General features: G+C 37.3%; 1 protein-coding gene across 4 annotated transcripts in view; it reads right to left on the reverse strand.

The window, feature by feature from the left end:
- Nucleotides 1-96: 96 nt before the first annotated feature.
- Nucleotides 97-19359, reverse strand: part of LOC149533437 (Sas10/Utp3/C1D family) — a 69414-nt gene continuing 50151 nt past the window's right edge. For 2 of the 4 annotated variants that reach the window (XM_089805242.1, XM_089805244.1), the window contains exons 9-10: nt 651-723; nt 97-472 (exon numbers count right to left, since the gene is read on the reverse strand). In XM_089805242.1, coding sequence (XP_089661368.1) covers nt 667-723 — 57 coding nt within the window. In that variant the 3' untranslated portion in view covers nt 97-472; nt 651-666. The remainder of the gene's footprint in view (nt 473-650; nt 724-19359) is intronic. The other 2 variants (XM_089805243.1, XM_089805245.1) reach the window with 1 other exon arrangement.

The raw sequence follows: 19359 nt of genomic DNA on the forward strand, positions 1-19359 counted from the left end.
ATACTACATTATACAAGTAGAATTGTTTCTCTATAATCATAACTGCGGAACAGAAAACTAAAATAAAAGCATCTATTGGATGAACTAAACAAAACATCAAAGAATTGCTCTTATCTCTTATTGAAGAAAAAGACTGCCATAATACCAAATTACATTTTGAATGCCCAGTGACAATTTCAGTGCTTGAATCGTATGTAACTTTAAAACACCATAGATGGAGGAAAAAAATATTAAATCAAGCCAGCCGAGGCTCTCTGCTCTCTACCAAAATAGAGCGAGCTCTACAAGTAATTTGTACCTAACCTTTCTACTCAAAACTGCTCTCCACTGTCTATACCATTAATATGGACCCTCTGCTCTCTACCAAAATATAGTGAGCTCTACAAGTAATTTGTACCAAACCTTTCTACTCAAAACTGCTCTCCACTGTCAATACCATTAATATGGACCAAAAACTATTTCAATGCTTCCCCTGTAAAAACACAAGAACTTGCCATTTAGATACCAGAATAACAGATGTTAGAAACTATTAGTTCAATATATATATAACTATGCTTCAAGGCCAAATTTTCTAGTCTTAATTTACAAGATTGTACCAAACTCCTAGAATAATTCTACATTGGTTCTTAAGTGACAGTCGTCTGCCATACTTTGTATAGCCTTTGACTATTGTTTGTTGTAAGTCTTTTCTTCTGCTCTATGTTGAACAGCATCGTATAATTCCTATCCAGACAAAGAGCTGGGATATCACACACCCTATTTTAATAGAATTCTAAACCTCTTCAAAAAATTTGACCATCTTATAGCATTAACTGAACATTCACATTGTTGGAAAGAAAAATGCTTAAATTCGGTGATCCAATCTAATTGATAATTATTTGACATGAGAAAAGTGCAATGAAGAAGCTTAACTCTCAAAATTACAAATCACTAAGATCTAAGAACTTCAAGCTACATTCACAATAATCAACCTCAATATACAATTGACAGTGTGCACACAGTGAGAAAGCCAGATTGGTAGAACTAAGAATTGGAAAGAAAACATGGCACTGCTAACTGGATATTAAGAATTTTCAAGAATGAATTTTGCACGACAAACAGATGTATGTGACTTCAAAATGCAGTACGGTGTAGGGTCATAATTATTTCTCTTAAACAAAACAAGAGAAAAACACGTTTTATTTCAGATCTCAAAATTCCTCAATTTTCAAAAGAAAACTCCATCTATCCAAGCAAACAAATTGAAATGCAATAATAAAGTAGATGCAACAAAAACGGGCTTTATACCAACAGCAACTTGGTAAAAACACAAATCCTCCTATGCAGGAAAACAAGACAAAGGTGAGAGGCAAAAGACAAAAGTCACACAAGAAGTCATCCCACCTAATCTTTATAGTGACATCTACAGTGAAACTATTCTAAGCAGACCACTTCATATCCCCATACCTTCCATAAAGTAAATAGATCCAACAAACTGAGAATGGAGGGATGGGAATATCCCCCTTTTCCTGTTCTCGTGAGCATACCACCAATGGGCCCTCAGCAAGAGGGATGTCTCCCAGGATATTCCCCACAGAGAGACCCCAAGGGGAATTATATTAATTTGGTGTTGCCACTGATGATTTTGATTGTGTAAATATTTTTGTATCAACATTTTGGATCACACATTGTAATCATCATCAGGATGGTAGAATGCTCATGGAATAGAATATTTTTGGTTTGCCAAGTCAATCCCTATCCTAAATAATGCTCCCGTGTTTGAAGCAACATTTGTATACTTGTCCAAGATACTAAATGTAGGCACCCAAAAAAAGCTAGTGATGCTGAATTATGTGATAAACTCCTCCCTTCGTGTTGTGCTTTTTGTTTTTGATGCCATGGATAACATAATCAATTAATATTGTGCACCTGAAACACTTAAGACTATTTATATACTCAAGAAGTATATTCCTTCAACTTAAATCTACTTCTGTACTCATTCAATCAACATATACTTCTATACGCAATCAGAATAGCTTCTAATTAATAAAAATTAATGCCTTCAAAGTTTATTTATTTTAGGCTAAGTTACACGATGCTATCCAAGAGGCCCCAGATCCAGCTCCGGATGCATTCAAATGCGGGTGCTGATCCCGGTGCACTCTGACGTGCACAGGGAGCTGTAATGCTCCCAGTGGGCATCAGAGAGCATCTCAGTGCATACAGACGCCCAGGATAAAATAAAATGTCCAAAAGCAATGTTTTTCTTTTGTATTTTCACTTAAAACATGTGCTAAAAGCACATTTTTATTATTATTTTTTCCTCTAAACCCTAAAACGGCCCTTAAAGAGGCCATTCATTGTTTTAGCATAGCATTTTGTTTGCAATTTTGCTCTCTTCCCATTTGGACTCCATTTTGGCATTTTGAAGGGCAGGTGATTATTTTCGAAGGGATCCAAGTGCCATATAGCTTCCACAAAGGAGATTTAAGTGTCTAAAAGTAAGCATTTGATCCTATTCTTGAGTCTTTTAATGAGTTTGTTTTTTGTCACTTTTTGTTTTTTTAAGATTTTTCAAGTTTGTGATTAAATTTTTCAAATTTTGTTCATTTTTTTAACGAAATAAAGAAACAAGTTTAGCTAACTATTTTAAGATTTTTATATCATTTTTCATACCTATATGATTGAATTTCTTAGTTTTTTTATAATTAAAATTTATTTAATTTCTTATAATAAATAGAAAAAAATCAGATTGCAAGAATGAACAGTAGCGTAAGTTCTATGGGAAGGCAAGGAGCCGATAAATACAAAATTGATATAGGATCTCCTTTATGGAGACATGCCACAAGAATTTCACAAGTTGCAGGAGGTGGGTCATATGTGATAGTAAACTGTTTGATAGCTCATATTCTCAAGTTAAACTTTCACTATATGGGCCCTCTGCTGGCAAAGGATTGGGAATGTGCATAGGCAAAGCAAGGAAGGGGATGTCTACTGCACAAATAGAAAGCTATGTAAAAGAACAAGAAGAGGTTGATAGATTGGTTAAAAGATCAAAACAAAGTTCTTTGGTCCATCAGGAAGGAAAAAACAGAGTTACCTTCCGTAACAGTTGCAACCGCAAAAATTCCTCCTTTCTTATTTGTGCCAGAAGTGGAAGATGAAGTAGAAATTAACATCCGCAAAAGAGGTCCACTAGACACAGCATTTAAAATGGGGGCAAGAAACATTGTTGATCAAGCCATTGAACGACGCCTCTATGCCAATGATCTTCATTTCAACTTGGTGAGATCACCATACTGGAAAGAGATGGTGATGGCCATCCATAATGCGCCCGCTGATTACACAAGTCCTGGGTAATGAAAAGGTGGGTACCAGCATACTACAAAGAGAGGATTTCTATAGAAAGATTTCTTCAACCAATTAGAGATTCTTGGATGACTTTGGGTTTTTCTATTGTGTCCAATGGATGGAAAGATATCAGAAACTGTTCATTGATTAAAGTTATTGTAGTGTCCACCAAAGGGGCAATGTTTTCTAGGGCAGTTGATTGTGAAGGGGTAGTGAAAGATGCACAGTTCATTTCCAAATTTCTTTAAGTTCATAGAGATGGAGGGTAGTGAGAATGTGGTCCAAGTAATACTGACAATGCAAAAAATTGTAAGGATGCGGGTGCATTGGTTAAGTACAAATATGACCACATTTTTTGGACACCATGCACAGTACACTCTCAATTTGGTGATGCAACAAATTGGCACTCAAATAGAGTGAGTGATACAGATATACTATGTAGCATGGGTACGCGTATCCATATACCCAAGCACCAGGTGCTCAGTGGAGAGCATTGTAGCTGAAGACCTTGATTAAGATTTTTAATTTTTGTTTCAGTTTTTGGTTAGCATGTCAGCTTGTTGTTTATCAAGTTAATTCAGTGTGACACAGGTACTTGCATCCCCCTACCAAACCTCGAAGTACCCGTCACCAAGATGTCCCCGCACAGGGTACTTGGGTACCTCTGCCATTCCGCAACCATGCCACCGCTGGGATGAGTACTTGAATTTCTATTTGAATTTTGATTTTTGAATGTTACTATTGGGTATGTAATATGTTACTATGTTGAATTTTCAATGGTTCTAGTTCATGTTGCAATTATGCTATATTTGAGTACTTTAATTTGGTATGTTCTGCTGAAACATCATTTCATAACTAGCAGTTCAAGTTCTATATGTATACTATGCAAGACCCCTCCCTGCCCTGTCCACCACTTGCCGCTGTCCCCTGGCCATCCCCCCACCGTCCCGAAAATGAGGCCCATTTTCCCCAGTCTCGAAAACTTGTCCCAACATCCCACCGTCCCGACATACCTTAGTACTGGGATTACACTGGTTTAATTCAATACTTAAATCAGTTTGAAACTTTGATACAATGTTGATTAACAATAAACTTTTATCACTGTTCAAGTCAGAAGTTTATCATTTGCAATATGTCATTGCTATATGATTTATCATCTTCTTGTTCATGTTTAAAGCCTGCATTTCTGTTATGCATCTACACATTTAGCATATATTATTAATAAAAACATATTGCAATTCTGGTAAAATACTCCTATGCACAAAAATTGTTCACCATGGTTTTATGTGGCTTGGGGAATAAAGTAATTAAGCCTGTGGTTGGTGACCATCAAGACAATTGTGATCTATATATGTCAGGCTCCATCTTATTCTGTTGGTTCATGATGTAGGATCTTTTCCTATTCCTCCATCAGTTCTTAATTGTCTTTTTTTGCTAGTCTCGATTTTTATTTTATGTTGTTCCACTTGCTGTAGCTGTTTGACTTGTTTTATGGTCGAGCAAAGTGTTGCTTGTGTTCTTGAGCATTCGGATGTGTGTAAAGTGGCATGGGATGATGTGGAGGTGGTCAGCCAAGCAAAGGCCCACTTTCGAAAGCATGCACATAATGAGGATCCCCTGGAGTCATATTGAAAGGACAATCCTGAGTGCCGTTTGTATGAAGACTAAACTCTGCAGATTCAATATATTGCAGTGGAAGGGTGAAAGCAAGCCACTTCTTAATAAGGAATTTCTCCATATTTGTCATGTTATATGTGCGTTACAAGATTCAAGAATTGGCAGATTAACCGATTTCCGGATGATTGATTGGTTAACAAAGGAACAAATGTGTTCCTTATAAAGAATTACAAAGACGTTGTTTAGACTGAAGACGAAATTAGAAACAAAACTGAAGACAGGATAGGAAACATTCCTATCTGGACTGAAGACAAAAGAGACAGGATAGGAAACATTCCTATCTAGACTGAAAGATGGACTAGAGACAAGTAGTTGACCATTATAGAAAGTATTTAACTGAGGAGATAATATCTTAATAAAGATATTAAAGATATTATCTTAATACAGTTTACCCAGGTGATCAGAAGAGTCAAGACCATTCTTTTGTATTTGTCTGGCAAAGTATATTGAGTCTATTAAAGTCGTAGTGAATTGTGATATTCATTAGTATATTTGCCATGTGTATATGGACGGTGCTTTGTAGCTGACTACACCTGTCTCTCTTTTATTTAATGAAGAAAGTATCGTCAGTTTTGATCTCTCACATCAATGGAGTATGATTTGGAAATGAAAATGCTATTTGTTCATTGTTGAAAGATGGTTGATGTTCAAAGCTTGTCTTTCACGTATTCCCTCGTTGCCAGTTTCTCCAATGTTTTCTGCTTGTTGTTCGTTAATTTTTGACATTCTTTATTTGACATATTTTCTGCTTGTTTGGGGATGGGTTTGAGCGACGGGTTCAATCTCAGCACCTGCTTTGGCTGCATAACGAGAATGATCGACACTTCCTTGGGAATTCGACCTGAGAGAAAATTATGTGTCAGGTTCAAAGTTAACAGATGTGTGAGATTCAGAAACTGTCGGGGTATATCTCCAGTTAGTCTATTATTATTGAGGCCCAGATTTCTTCTGGTAGATAGTTGAGGGAGATATCCAGGAAGCATAGACTTCTAATTGATTTGTGAGCTGGAGAACTTATTGTTCCGCCGGTACAGATGCATCAGGTTGGAGAGCTTATTGTTCTGCAGAGCAGTAAAAATAGAATATATTAAAAAAAAGGGAAATGGTAAGCTGGGAACTTGATTGTTTTCAGTGTTCACAACACAGCATTACATTTGGCATCGTTACATGGAATGTCTCTCCAGATCTCAGAATTTCATGCCTCTCTGCATGCTAAAGATTTTTTGAGAAAAAGAGAAGTATTTCTTGATTATGAATACTTGTGAACATGTTGTGATTAGACTACAACCTCTTGAATGTTGGTTATAAATAGTGTTTGTCTTGTCATTGATATTTGTGAGTTATCTCTCATGATTACAGGACATTAAATGCATGGGAATATTGCTTAGGACTGATTTGATGATCCAGAGATCTTGAAAAATAATATTGTTGTATTGGTTCATGAAGGACGAGGAATTCTTGTGGAAGATGCCCTGAATAAGAAGGTTGATTATATTATTGAGTGCCACAGATCAAGGGCTGATACTGTCAGCTCCAGTTCTCACGCCACATTTGTTTCAACTTTCAAGTCATTAGATTAGATATTAGGAAGCAAATGGGATGATTATATGCAAAAGTCATGCAGACTGTGAAAATGGACACGTGAATGCTGATATTGAGAGGGAGGATACTATCATAATCTTATTGCATTGATCAAAGTAGTTCTTGATTTTATGATAAGTTGACATTAATTTAATCTCTATTGATTGCAGGATGCAACAACAATGACCTTTAGAGGGAGTTGTTCAACTTCAGAGGAAGATTGTTTTTTGGTTGAGAGGGGGTCTTTATAGTATCCCTGTTTTCAGTGTTCACAACACAGCATTACATTTGGCATCAAGTATTTCTTGATTATGAATACTTGTGAACATGTTGTGATTAGACTACAACCTCTTGAATATTGGTTATAACTTATAAATAGTGTTTGTCTTGGCATTGATATTTGTGAGTTATCTCTCATGATTACAGGACATTAAATGCATGGGAATACTGCTTAGGACTGATTTGATGATCCAGAGATCTTGAAAAATAATATTGTTGCATTTGTTCATGAAGGACGAGGAATTCTTGTGGAAGATGCCCTGAATAAGAAGGTTAATTATATTATTGAGCGCCACGGATCAAGGGCTGATACTGTCAGCTCCAGTTCTCATGCCACATTTGTTTCAAGTCATTAGATTAGATATTAGGAAGCAATAGGATGATTATATGCAAAAGTCATGCAGATTGTGAAGACTTGGGTGAATGGTCTTCAGCTGTCTGAAGACCTCACATCTCCACTTCAATTTCCAGGGCCAGGCGATCGAAATTGTCTCCTCATACACTTACCTCGGGGCTAAGTTCTCTAGTCCTCGCTTCAGCATGAGACCTGCCCACCTACCTAGGGTGGCCAAGGGTTTGGGTTCCCTTGCTCTTTTGGAGAGACAGTGTTTCAGACACCACTTTTAGGACACTGAGTCCAAGTTATCTCTATTAGACTCTCTGGTCAGACCGACAATTTATATGGTTCTATAGTTTGGGGGCCTTCTCTTCTTGATTTTGATTGGGCTTCAGTCGAGATGGTTCAGACCCTTCTCCTCTGTGGGATTATCAGATGTCATCGGTACACTCCTCACAGTATTATCTTGGCCGAGTTTGGTGCTCACCCTTTCAGGCTTAGTGTCATCTTCAATTTGATCTGGTTCCTCCATCGCCTCAGGGGCTTCTCAGACTCAACTAGTGGTCACCACAGGTACTCCTATCTCGCATATTATTCCTCCGTTGCTATTGCAAGCTCCGACTTGACGACCAAAGCTCGTTGTTGGTATTCCCAGGCCACTGCCTTATTGAGCTTGGTCGGGATTGACATAGATCGTCTCCCACCTTACCAGTTCTCATTGGATGCCCCCGCCCACCTCCTCCCCTCACAACAGGAGTTGAATGAGCATGTCAGGCTCGACATTTACAAACAGTACATCACCACGACCTGGACTAACCCTCACGGGGGTTTGCACCCACGGATGGCCTTTTACTCAGAGCACTTCTTACAGATCTATGATGGGATTATTTTACGTCCCTTATACTTGAGTTGGTGTTGGAGTTACACACTTTGCATATCCCTGGGGTCTTTTAGAGTCGGTTCACATTGACTTCGGTGCTAGACGGACCACCATTTGACTAAAGATGACCAGATTTGCCAGCTTTGCACTTTGTCAAAGACGGAGACTGAGATCCACTTCATTTTCAGATGCCCTATTTACTATGAGATCAGAGGCAGGTTCCACTGTCTATTCAAAGACTGCAGATCTCTATCAGACTTCTTCAGCTACCCTGGCCAGCAGTGCTTAGCACTCTACCTCCGGGAGACTTCACAGCTCCGCGACCACACTTTACAGCTTCTACTTCCTCAAAGCCAGTCCTCCGATCAGCTTATTACTGCCTTTTTCCAGCCCATTTCACCCTCCAGGGGCATGAAGCGACCACTTGTTACGCCCAACTCCGGACATACTAGATCAGTTAGACCTCATTGCGGACTTAGCTAACTGCAACACCCTACTTCCAGTTCTATTCAAAGACCGGCCTGGACCTCTGGCCACTCAGGGCCTTCTCCTTCTGTGAAGGACTTCTTTTTACCGAGAAAGGATTTCTAGTCCTTCTCTTTTGTGTTGCTTGTTTTCTTTCTTTGTTTTCCTGTTCGTTCTTTTTCCAACACCATTTGGTGCTCCCGTTGGGTTGTTCTTCTTCCTAGTTGTATCTTTCAGTCCCTTAGACCCTTGTTGGTCTCTTGTTGGACATTAATATCATTATCTTATCTTATCTTATCTATAGATGCTTTTAATGCCTGTGGTATTTGTAAAATTTGAGACTCTTGTTGGAAAAGAGTTTCAGCTGCGATTTCCTTTCTTGTTAGATTTTGATACTCTTGTTAGAAATGAGTTTCAGCTGTGATGTTCTTTCTTGTTAGATTTTGAGACTCCTTGTTGGAAAAGAGTTTCAAACTGTGATCTTATGGGTTATTATTCATGTAAAATAATAAATTGTAAGGACAACCTGATAACTCTTTCACTTATGAGAGATTCATTGTGAACATCATGTAGAGAGAGTTCATGATGTCATCACATTGAGAGATTCTCTGATGGGAGTTGGAAGTCATGTTGAGAGAGTCCATGGTTGTATCACATTGAGAGAGTCGGTAATAAAATGTTGGTTGTAAGACTTACTATCTTGCCATGTTGAGATATTTCATGACAGCAACACATTGAGTGAGTCCGTGATGAAAGTTGAATGTGATTGTTGCAGGTCTCTCATATTGAGAGATTCCATGACAACATTACATTGAGTGAGTCCATGATGAAAGTTGAATATGAGTTTTGCAATTTTTTCATGTTGAGCGATTCCATAAACTATGTTTTGGATATGTGTGATCATAATTTATCATTGACATTTTTTGGTTCCATGTGTGACTATTTAGCTAAAAATCTCTCTCGCTAAGAGGGAGTGTTGGAGATTTTAGCTGCGATAGAGATCTTCATCTCTAGAAATATGGGCATTATTATCGTTATGGTCAACTTCAGCTGAAAAGGACATTTATGATAAATTGTAATATTAAATATTAAGACGTGTCATATAGCATGCGTTGAGGCATGAAAATACAAAGAGTTGTATTTGAAAATAGAGTCATGTTGTGGGAAATTGAAGAGACGTTTGGTTGTAATGTGAAGTCTCTCTCTACTTGTTATCTACATCGCTTCAAGCGAAGAATATTGCACAGTTGAATAATTTTATTATCAATAAAGTCATATTTTCTTGTGTGGTTGGGCTTTTCTCATCATTTAGGAGCAAGGATTTCCAAGGGTAATCTCTAGTGTTTATTGCTGATTATCTTCATTTATCTAGACAAAAATCTAACATGGTATCCATGATATGTGTCTTCATCATTCTTTCTAGTACATATTTATTCTTGAGTATTGAGCAGTTGTGCAATGTTGTCTCTTTTGTTTAGTTGTCATTAGAAAGCCACTAGGAGTCGACGACTGATGGGAAGGATTGTGGGAATATCAATCTCACTGGTAATACTCCTACGCAAAAAAATCATTCACCATGGTTGTTTTGTGGCTTGGAGAATAAAATAGTTATTCCTTTGGTTGGCGAACATCAAGAAAGCTGCGATCTCTATATGTCAGGCTCCATCTTATTTTGTTGGTTCATGACGTTGGATCTTTTCCTATTCCTTCTTCAATTCTTAATTGTCTTTTCTTGCTAGTGTCGATTTTTATTGGTGTTGTTTGACTTGTTGTAGTTGGTCGACTTGTTTTATGGTCAAGCAAAGTGTTGCTCGTGTTCTTGAGCATTCTAATGTATGTAAAGTGGCATTGGATGAAGTGGGAGGTCAGCCAAGCAAAGGCTCATTTTCGACGGCGTACTCAAAATGAGGATCCCTGGAGTCCTATTGAAAGGACAATCGTGAGTGTCGTTTGTATGAAGATTAAACTCTATGGATTCAATATATGACAGCAGAAGGGTGAAGGCGAGCCACTTCTTAATAAGGAATTTCTCTGTGTTTGTCATGTTATGAGTGCAATTTAACCAAGTGATCAGGAGATTCAAGGCCATTCTTTTGTATTTGCCTAGCAACATATATTGAGTCTCTTAAAGTCGTCTTGAGTTGTGATATTGATTAGTATGTTTGCCATGTGTATATGGACGGTGCTTTGTAACTAACTACACTTATCTTTGTTTTCTTTAATGAAGAAAGTATCGTCAATTTTGGAGATCTTTCACGTCTATGGAGTATGGTTTGCAGATGGACATGCTGAAATATGGCTGAAGTTCAAAGCTTGTCTTGCACATCTTCCCTTGTTAGATTCTCCAGTATTTTTTGCTGCTTGTTCTTTAATTTTTGACAAGAATTAGAATCACATATTTTCAGCACCTGCTTTGGCTATGTTACGAGAATGACTGACACTTCTTTGGGAATTCAGCCTAAGAGTAAATTATGCATCACTGAATGTAGACAAAGGCATGAGATTCAAAAACTGACGGGGTATATCTCTGGTTAGTCTATTACTATTGAGGCCCAAATTTCTTCCGGTAGATGGTTGTCGGAGATACCCAGGAAGTAGAGCCTTGTTATTGATTTGTGAGTCGGAGAACCTATTGTTCCACAGGTAGAGATGCGTCAAGTTGGAGAGCTTATTGTTTTGGAGAGCAATAAAATAAAATATTAAAAAAAGGGGAAATGGTAAGCTAGGAACATGATTGTTTTCACAACACAACATTACATTTGGCATCGGTACATGGAATGTCTCTCCAGATCTCAGTATTTCATGTCTTTGTGCATGCTAAGGTTTTCTAGGAAAAAGAGAAGTATTTCCTGATTATGAATACTGTTGAAAATGTTGTGATTAGACTACAACCTCTTGAAAATTGGTTATAAATAGTAATTGTCTTGGCATTGATATTTGTGAGCTCTCTCATGATTACAGGACATTATATGCATATGGGAATATTGCTTAGGACTGATTTGATCATCTAGAGATCTTGAAAAATGATGTTGTTGCATGGGTTCATGAAGGACGAGGATTTCTTGTGGAAGATGCCTTGAATAAGGTTGATTGTATTATTGAGCTCCATGGATCAAGGGTCGATATTGTTGGCTACAGTTCTCATGCCACATTTGTTTCAAGTCATTAGATTAGATATTAGGAAGCGATGGGATGATTATATGTAAAAGTCATGCAAAGTGTGAAAATAGACACAATGCTAACATTAAGAAGAAAGATACTATCACAATCATATTGCATTGATCAAAGTAGTACTTGATTATATAACAAGTTGATATTACTTTACTCCCTATTGGTTGCAAGATGCAACAACAATGATCTTTAGAGGGAGATGTTCAACTTCAGAGGGAGCTGATTTTTGGTTGAGAGGGAGTTTTTATAGCATCCTTGCTTTTCTTTTACGTGCTTTTAATGCTTGTGGGTACTTGTAAAATTTGAGACTCTTGTTGGAAAAGAGTTTCAGCTATGATTTCCTTTCTTGTTAGATTTTGAGACTCTTGTTGGAAAAGCTTAGTTACCGATTCATGAAACGAATCCGATTTGGACACGTGAATTGGATCCGTCGATTCATGATTTTTTTCCCCACTTATGATACGTGGAGGATTCGTGTGTGTATATATATAAAAATATAAAGGTATATGCATTATATATACTAAAAAGTGAGAAATATACATAATTCTAAAACTAAATCATTTCATAGTATGAATTTTTGATTCTGGCATGAATCTATGGATCAAAGTTGTTATGATTATAAGAACATAATCGCGGGAAAAAAAAAATCTGGAAGAATCTGGACGAATCCAGGCACGGATCCAGCCTCTAGGGCAAGAATTCGGTAACTAAGTGGAATAGAGTTTCTAACTGTGATTTTATGAGTTATTATTCATGTGAAATAATAAGTTGTAAGGATAACCTGATAACTCTTTGACTTATGAGAGATTCATAGTGAACATCATGTAGAGAGTCCATGATATCATCACGTTGAGAGATTTTGTGATGGGAGTTGGAAGTCATGTTGAGAGAGTCTATGACTATATCATGTTGAGAGAGTTTGTGCTAAAACACTGATTGTAAACTTACTACCTTGTCATGTTGAGAAATTTGAAATATCCCAAACCAAATATCTACTCAATTTTTCCTTTAAAATATATTCAGAACTAAACATATGCAAATGTATAACAAAACACAATAGAAACCAGCAGAAACTCCAATAGATATTAAATCGTTCTTCCTCAAAATGATACTCACGATTCAATCATATAAAAATGCATTACAAAACCACAATATAAAACCAGAAATTTCTCATAAAATTCCTCAAACATGTTATTGCATTATACCACAGCAATACAATAACCATCATTCAAAATTCAATCTTAAACACAGAATTTACAGTCAGATTGGAACACTAAGATAAGAACTTGTAAGCGCATACGAGACACCTGAGTGACATGTCCATGGACACTGGGTTTGTGTCCATTGTCTGTTGGCACAAGGGGCTATGTCCTCACACTGGCTGAAAGCTGAAGCTTTCTGAATATTCTCGCAAGAGAGAAACTGAAATCTGAATAAGAAATCAAGCATGCCAAATGAAAGAGTCTCTTCTCCTTTTATCCTCACAGTTGTGACTCTTCGACTCCCCTCCTGGGCTTTCATCTTATTTCTCCTTGTCCTTTTTAGTACACTTCATAGTATTAAATTGACCTTTTATATTTTGAGTCCACACTCGCCAAGTCAATTTTAATATTATATATAATATGTCTTTAACGTTTCTAATGTCCCAGAAAAGGGGACATTACAAATCTCCCCTCCTTGAAATTGCTTGTCCTCAAGCAATCAATACCAGGATCCCATATGAATCTGGAGGTAGCCCCTTGTAGCCCAATCTGAAGCATGGTGTCACTCTACAACCCATCCATCAACCAAATCTCTGGATGCCATATAAATCTATGAAATATCACTGTACCTGAAGACTATACAACTCTGACTATCCTCGCATCCAGTCTCAAACTGAGTAGAACAATAACCAACTCCTCAATAAGCCATAGATGCATACTGTCAACACCCAGATCCCAAACCCTGTTGTCATAACCAGCTGATATGACAAGGTAGAAATGTATCAATGAACTATGCATAACCCAGTAGATGGTGACAACCCGACCTAAATAGATGACGTAAGAAACAAGTCGCTCAAAATCTGAAAATAACACCATGGGCGCATCAAATACCATATTGTTGTCATCAATCTGGAGAACTCCTGAGTACATAGGTACTATGAATAAGAATGAAGCTGAAAACCGTTCCTTGTGATTGAAACATAATTCTCATCAATACTCCACCAAGATCTATCCAAAGGCCGATGTAGGGAATCCATCTAGCTCCTGTATGGGGTGAAATAGGAAACCATATTTGGACTGATCCAATGACCAGCGATAGTAGTCAAATCACTACACCCATCCTGTGACCCATATTCATTGCTAGGAATCGTACCAGGATTCCATATCCTGAAATCGACTCATCTTTTTCATGATAATCAAAAGGAGTGTCCTCGTTTATCTCAAAAAGGGGATTATCGGAAATCCAATCAGCATCCACTTCAAACATGGGGTTGTTGATAAGCTGAATGTGATCTGAAACTTTGGTACTTGGTCTTTTAGGACAACTGTCCAAGTCATAAGTTTGCTGAATGCTATCAAGCTCAACAATGACTTCTTGGAAAAACTCCTGCCTCACTTTACCGCCATGTTCCCAAGCGTGATTCGTGACCCTATTTTGATTTTCTTCTTCCTGCAGAGAAAATCAAGTTTCATCCAATGCCTCACGAGCATACTTAAGCTCCTTGTTGAGCGCCTTAATCTCATTCTTTTCTCTATTTGACTAATCAGCATATATTTCAGCAACCTTAAGAATATAATCCCTGTCGGACAGCAAATATAAATAATCTGATTTCATAGTGTCGAAAGTTGTTTTGACCACCCACAAATCAGTAACAAGCTAATCTCCTTCCACTTCCCTTCGAGCCTTCTTATAGAGATCCTCAACCATCTTGTGAGTGTTGTCATAACGTACCACAAATGCCACAACCATGTCTTCACTAACCTTTAGTTGGTTGTTTAAGGTATGCATTTCATTGTTGTCATGTTGAAGCGGTTCATCGTCTTGATGTGTCATCTTGGATTGTTTCTCTGAATACATGTCATCGGCATAAGAGATATATGGTTTATCACACCTCTCAAAATTATAGGCCTTCTTTCCCCCATTCTCTTGATTTGTATGCAAAGACCAAAGTGTTGCCATGTTATCATTTGTATACAAAGGCTCATCATACGAAGACCCCAATCAACCTTCTTATCAAAGTTAACCTTCAATTCACCAAAGTAGAAACTTGCACCCTGCATAACATCTTCTCTGCGATCACGAGAAGGCTGTAAATCAATGGTAATTGACTACTCTTCTTTTTCAAGACCTTCTATTCGATGATTTTGGTCTGCCAAAAATTCTTCACACACCTTTGCACTGGTCTTTCACAAGGAGATCCTAAACCAAATCCAAATACTTTCTTTTGGCCATATCAGTCTTATTTTGCTGCTCTAGATAAAAATCCATGTAATCCTTGAATGATAAATCATTCTAAATTCAAGTAGGAAGTTCTTTATACTCTCCATAAATGTCAAGTATTTCTGCTCTTATATCGGATTCAAAATTCTGGGCAAACTACTCTTGTCGCTTCATAATATTTTTTATGATTTTATCCTAGCCCTATATTATCCCAAATGACCTTCAAGATGTAGAAAACCGGTGTGTAGAGATCTTTAACAATGCTGCTGCAGAATTCTGGAGAATACTTTATCAAAGGAATGTCTTTAGTGTTCGAGCTAAGTTACTCCAATTAACAGTGAATGGAATTCTCTACTACTCTACAACTCCTAGCTCTTAGCAGACGTGACCCAGATGTAAGCACCTATTCTATGATAGAACTCCAATCAAGATAGTGACGCTGAAAGAGTCCCTTGTATGTTTGTTGTCTTATCAACAAGCAATTCCGACCTATCACCCTCTCTAGCACTTTGTCAATATTTTCCACCATTACATTACAAACGGGATCCTCGCTTGCCCTTCCTCAATAGTGTCGAGTATTCAACACCTATTCATGGGCTTCCACAATAGCATTATGTGTTTCCATACGGCATGGTGTTCTCAACGATGCTAGCTGCTTCTGGTAGCTTCAAAACTATTTGCTGGTGATGACTTCATAAGACTATCAACGGCCTATTCTCCCCAAATTTACTCGACTTCCTCAACCCAACCAATCCTATACCTACTATTCCATTCATCTCCATGTGTGTGTTTAGAGTGCTTATATTGATTCTATGGCACTCGGTTACTCATTGCTCTGCCACATTCACCTAATCATAGTCCTGAAGAACCCACACCACACTACTAATGCCCCCACAACTCTTCTTCCTTCATAATAGCAAGGCCACAAAGGTATACAATTCAACTCTCGGTTACTGATTGTTGCCTGAAATGACCGGTCATTTATTCACACCTAAGAAGAAAATGCTTTCATGACAATTTGAGATGAAAACCTATATTGTAGCAACTATCACATTTGCTCTTTCACAATGCTCCACTCTTACAGCCTTTCCAACAGCTCCAAGCACAATTTTAGCATTCGAGCATCCATTCCACTCCTTGATGAACATAAGGACAATTTCTCTGTGAGTTGAGCTCGTAATTCAACACTTCGGAAATGAACTCTTGCCCAATGCATCTACAGTCATAGAAGACTCAAAATCCTTAGGCCAAAAGTTCAGCTCAAGTTTTCTTGGTCTTGAATCCTTCTCGGTAATACACATATAAAGATATATGCAACTTGTACTTGCACTTACTTCAAAAAGCAATGCCTCTGGAGGGATTCCCGAAACACAATCACAATTGGTGAATACCACTTTTGCATTATCATAAACTTTTGATTCTCTCCATTAAACTTTAACAAATTAAATAATATTCCAAAGTCTTGGAAAACAATATTTGTAAAATATATTGGGGTGATTCAATACAAATCTCGTATGCTTACGTCTTTCAGACCCGCAGTTTGTTTTCTAACTTTATTCGTTCATAAATATTTTTCAAATAATGTTAAGTTTGCGGTTAATAACTATAGAAACTGTGCAAAGCTTAAATATGAATTCCACAATACGAGCTTTCATTGGAATGTGCCCGCAATATGGTGTCCACGTACACGAGGTCAGAGAAAAATGCCTCTTAACAGTTTCCACTTGTAATAAAATTTCTTCTATGTTGTCTCCACCTGTGTGTTCTTTCCTCTAAGGCTCAATTAACATTTTAAGCACCACTCTTTGAATTCTTCTACGCATACTCTTTTCTAACTATCGGAATTATTATAGCACCCTAAAAATAACAACAAATTGGGATTCTCAGTGGATGTCGTTATAAGCGCAAACAAATTATGCAAAGCTATTTACTGCCACATATTTCCTTATCGTAAATGTGCCACTCGATTCTCCATTTCCAGTCAATAGTTGAAAGCCTCCAATTGTCGTAACCACAAAATTTTATTCACAACCCATCTACTATTCCTCCAACGGTTATTAAAAGCAATGATACACCTATATAGATAATAACGCCAATGCTAACTCTTGGAATTACCACTCCTTCCAACACTCGAGCAATCTACTTGCATCTCTTCATACAATGGTTGGTCCTAACAACCTTAGATTTCAATAATCATTGCATTGATATTAGAGATGACGCACAACTAAGCTCTATTCAGATGGCTTTAGGTTCAGCAAAACAAGATGCAAATCAGCACCAATATTTCAAGTCCTTGCCACAAATTAATGCCCCAACTGTAGTTTGCGTCCAATAAGAAAACTCATCTCTGTATTTACAAAGAGCTCCGGCAACCTATTAATACTCCAGTCTCCGTCAATAATCTATATTCTCTTCGTCTCGACACCTAGTTGATCGCGTTATCAAACCAGAGCTCCTCCCAACTATCTGAACGCTATTGTAAGTGTTAATAGGATACCTAACAGAAAATGGACATGTCGTGCCTAGTCTAGTGCCGATATCTATCTGGCAAAGGCTATCCCCAAACTCTCATAGTTTCCTTCAAGGTGATCCGATTATCGCTGTCAGTTATTACTGCTACTCTACGCATTCATTCAATACAACTTCGAATGTAGAGGATATTTGTTCACACGTTTTCTCCAACTGTTATAACCAAATATGCAAACATACTTACATGACATTGACGTCTCCATGCTCAAGGTAGGTCTATTGAGCTCATTTACTCGTTCCAGCTTCTTTTTACAAAGATGGGCACCACCCTTTTCAAAATCAATATGTACAGTTTTTGCAATCCTTTGTTGAATATGCGCTCCAAAATAAATCACCCTGATATATATCAATTTATCCATTACTCTATTTGGATATTTGCAACTAAGCTCTGATTCAAAACTTTGAATATACCCACCAGGATGGCAAATTTAAAAGCTCTGATACCACTAAAATATCCCAAACCAAATATCTACTCGATTTTTCCTTAAAAATATATTCAAAACTAAACATATGCAAATGTATAACAAAACACAATAGAAACTAACAGAAACTCCAACAGATATTAAATCGTTCTTCCTCAAAATGATACTCAGGATTCAAGCATATAAAAATGCATTACAAACCCACAATATAAAACAAGAAATTTCTCATTCCTCAAACATTTTATTGCATTATACCACAGCAATATTACGATAATACATAGTCGTCTATGATTAGTTAATGGTAATCTATTGTAAATATCTAGTTAGCTTTAGTTAGCTTTCATTTTTTTAGCTTTCTCCGTAAGAATAGAATGTTTCTATTCTTTACAATCGTTACGTAAGGAAACATCATTCTTTTCTTTTGTATATAATGACCTTTCAGTCTCTATTAATAAAAAGCAAGTATTTTTCCAATTACTTCGTGATATGGTATCAGAACAAGGTTTTTAAATTTTTTCGAAAATAATAAATTCTTTTTGGAAATTATCAATAGCTATTTTTCGAAATTATTTGATTGAGATATTTTGCTTCAAATGGGGTTTTTTATTCGGAAGAGATATGAATGTAAATCACGACCTGGGTTTAGGGCTTTTTTTTCCATACATCCGTGTTTCTCCAAGCACGATTTTCTGCCCTATTTCCACGTTTTTGTTGAATGCGATTTCCAGTCATTTCGTGTGTGATTTTTCAATGCCTCTTTGTGCGATTTATAGGGATTCAAACACGAGTCATGGTCTGATCATTGGGTGTTTACACGAGCTCGTTTTCTGTGTGGTTTTTAGAAACAATTTTCCTACAATCATTCTCCAATATCGCACGCCTGTTACATCTTTCATTGGTGTTGGTTGTGCCCTATTCTGCAACTTTGTCCTTCCACAACCTGTTTTTAAAAGAAAAATACCCAACATTTTTGCCTACAAACACCATTTTTCGCCATTTCGACCATTCATGGGCACCGACCTACTTTATTGCTCGAAACCCTAATATTTGGACTCGGAAAAAATTTGATCATAGATTTGGTGGGTTTTTCAAGAGATCAACTGGGTTGTTTGTTTTATTGGGTCTCTCAATTTTGAAGCCTGCGGATCCAAAAAAATGACAACATATTCCTTCTGGGTTTTTCGAGCTCTCTTCTAGGTCACTCTGATTTTTCAGGGTCTTTTTTGTTGCCTCGAAGAACGTGCCTTCACAGATTTTCACAATTT

The sequence above is a fragment of the Cupressus sempervirens genome, chromosome 10, assembly GCF_028749045.1.
Source record: "Cupressus sempervirens isolate cs-2001-9-10 chromosome 10, ASM2874904v1, whole genome shotgun sequence".
Lineage (NCBI taxonomy): Eukaryota > Viridiplantae > Streptophyta > Pinopsida > Cupressales > Cupressaceae > Cupressus > Cupressus sempervirens.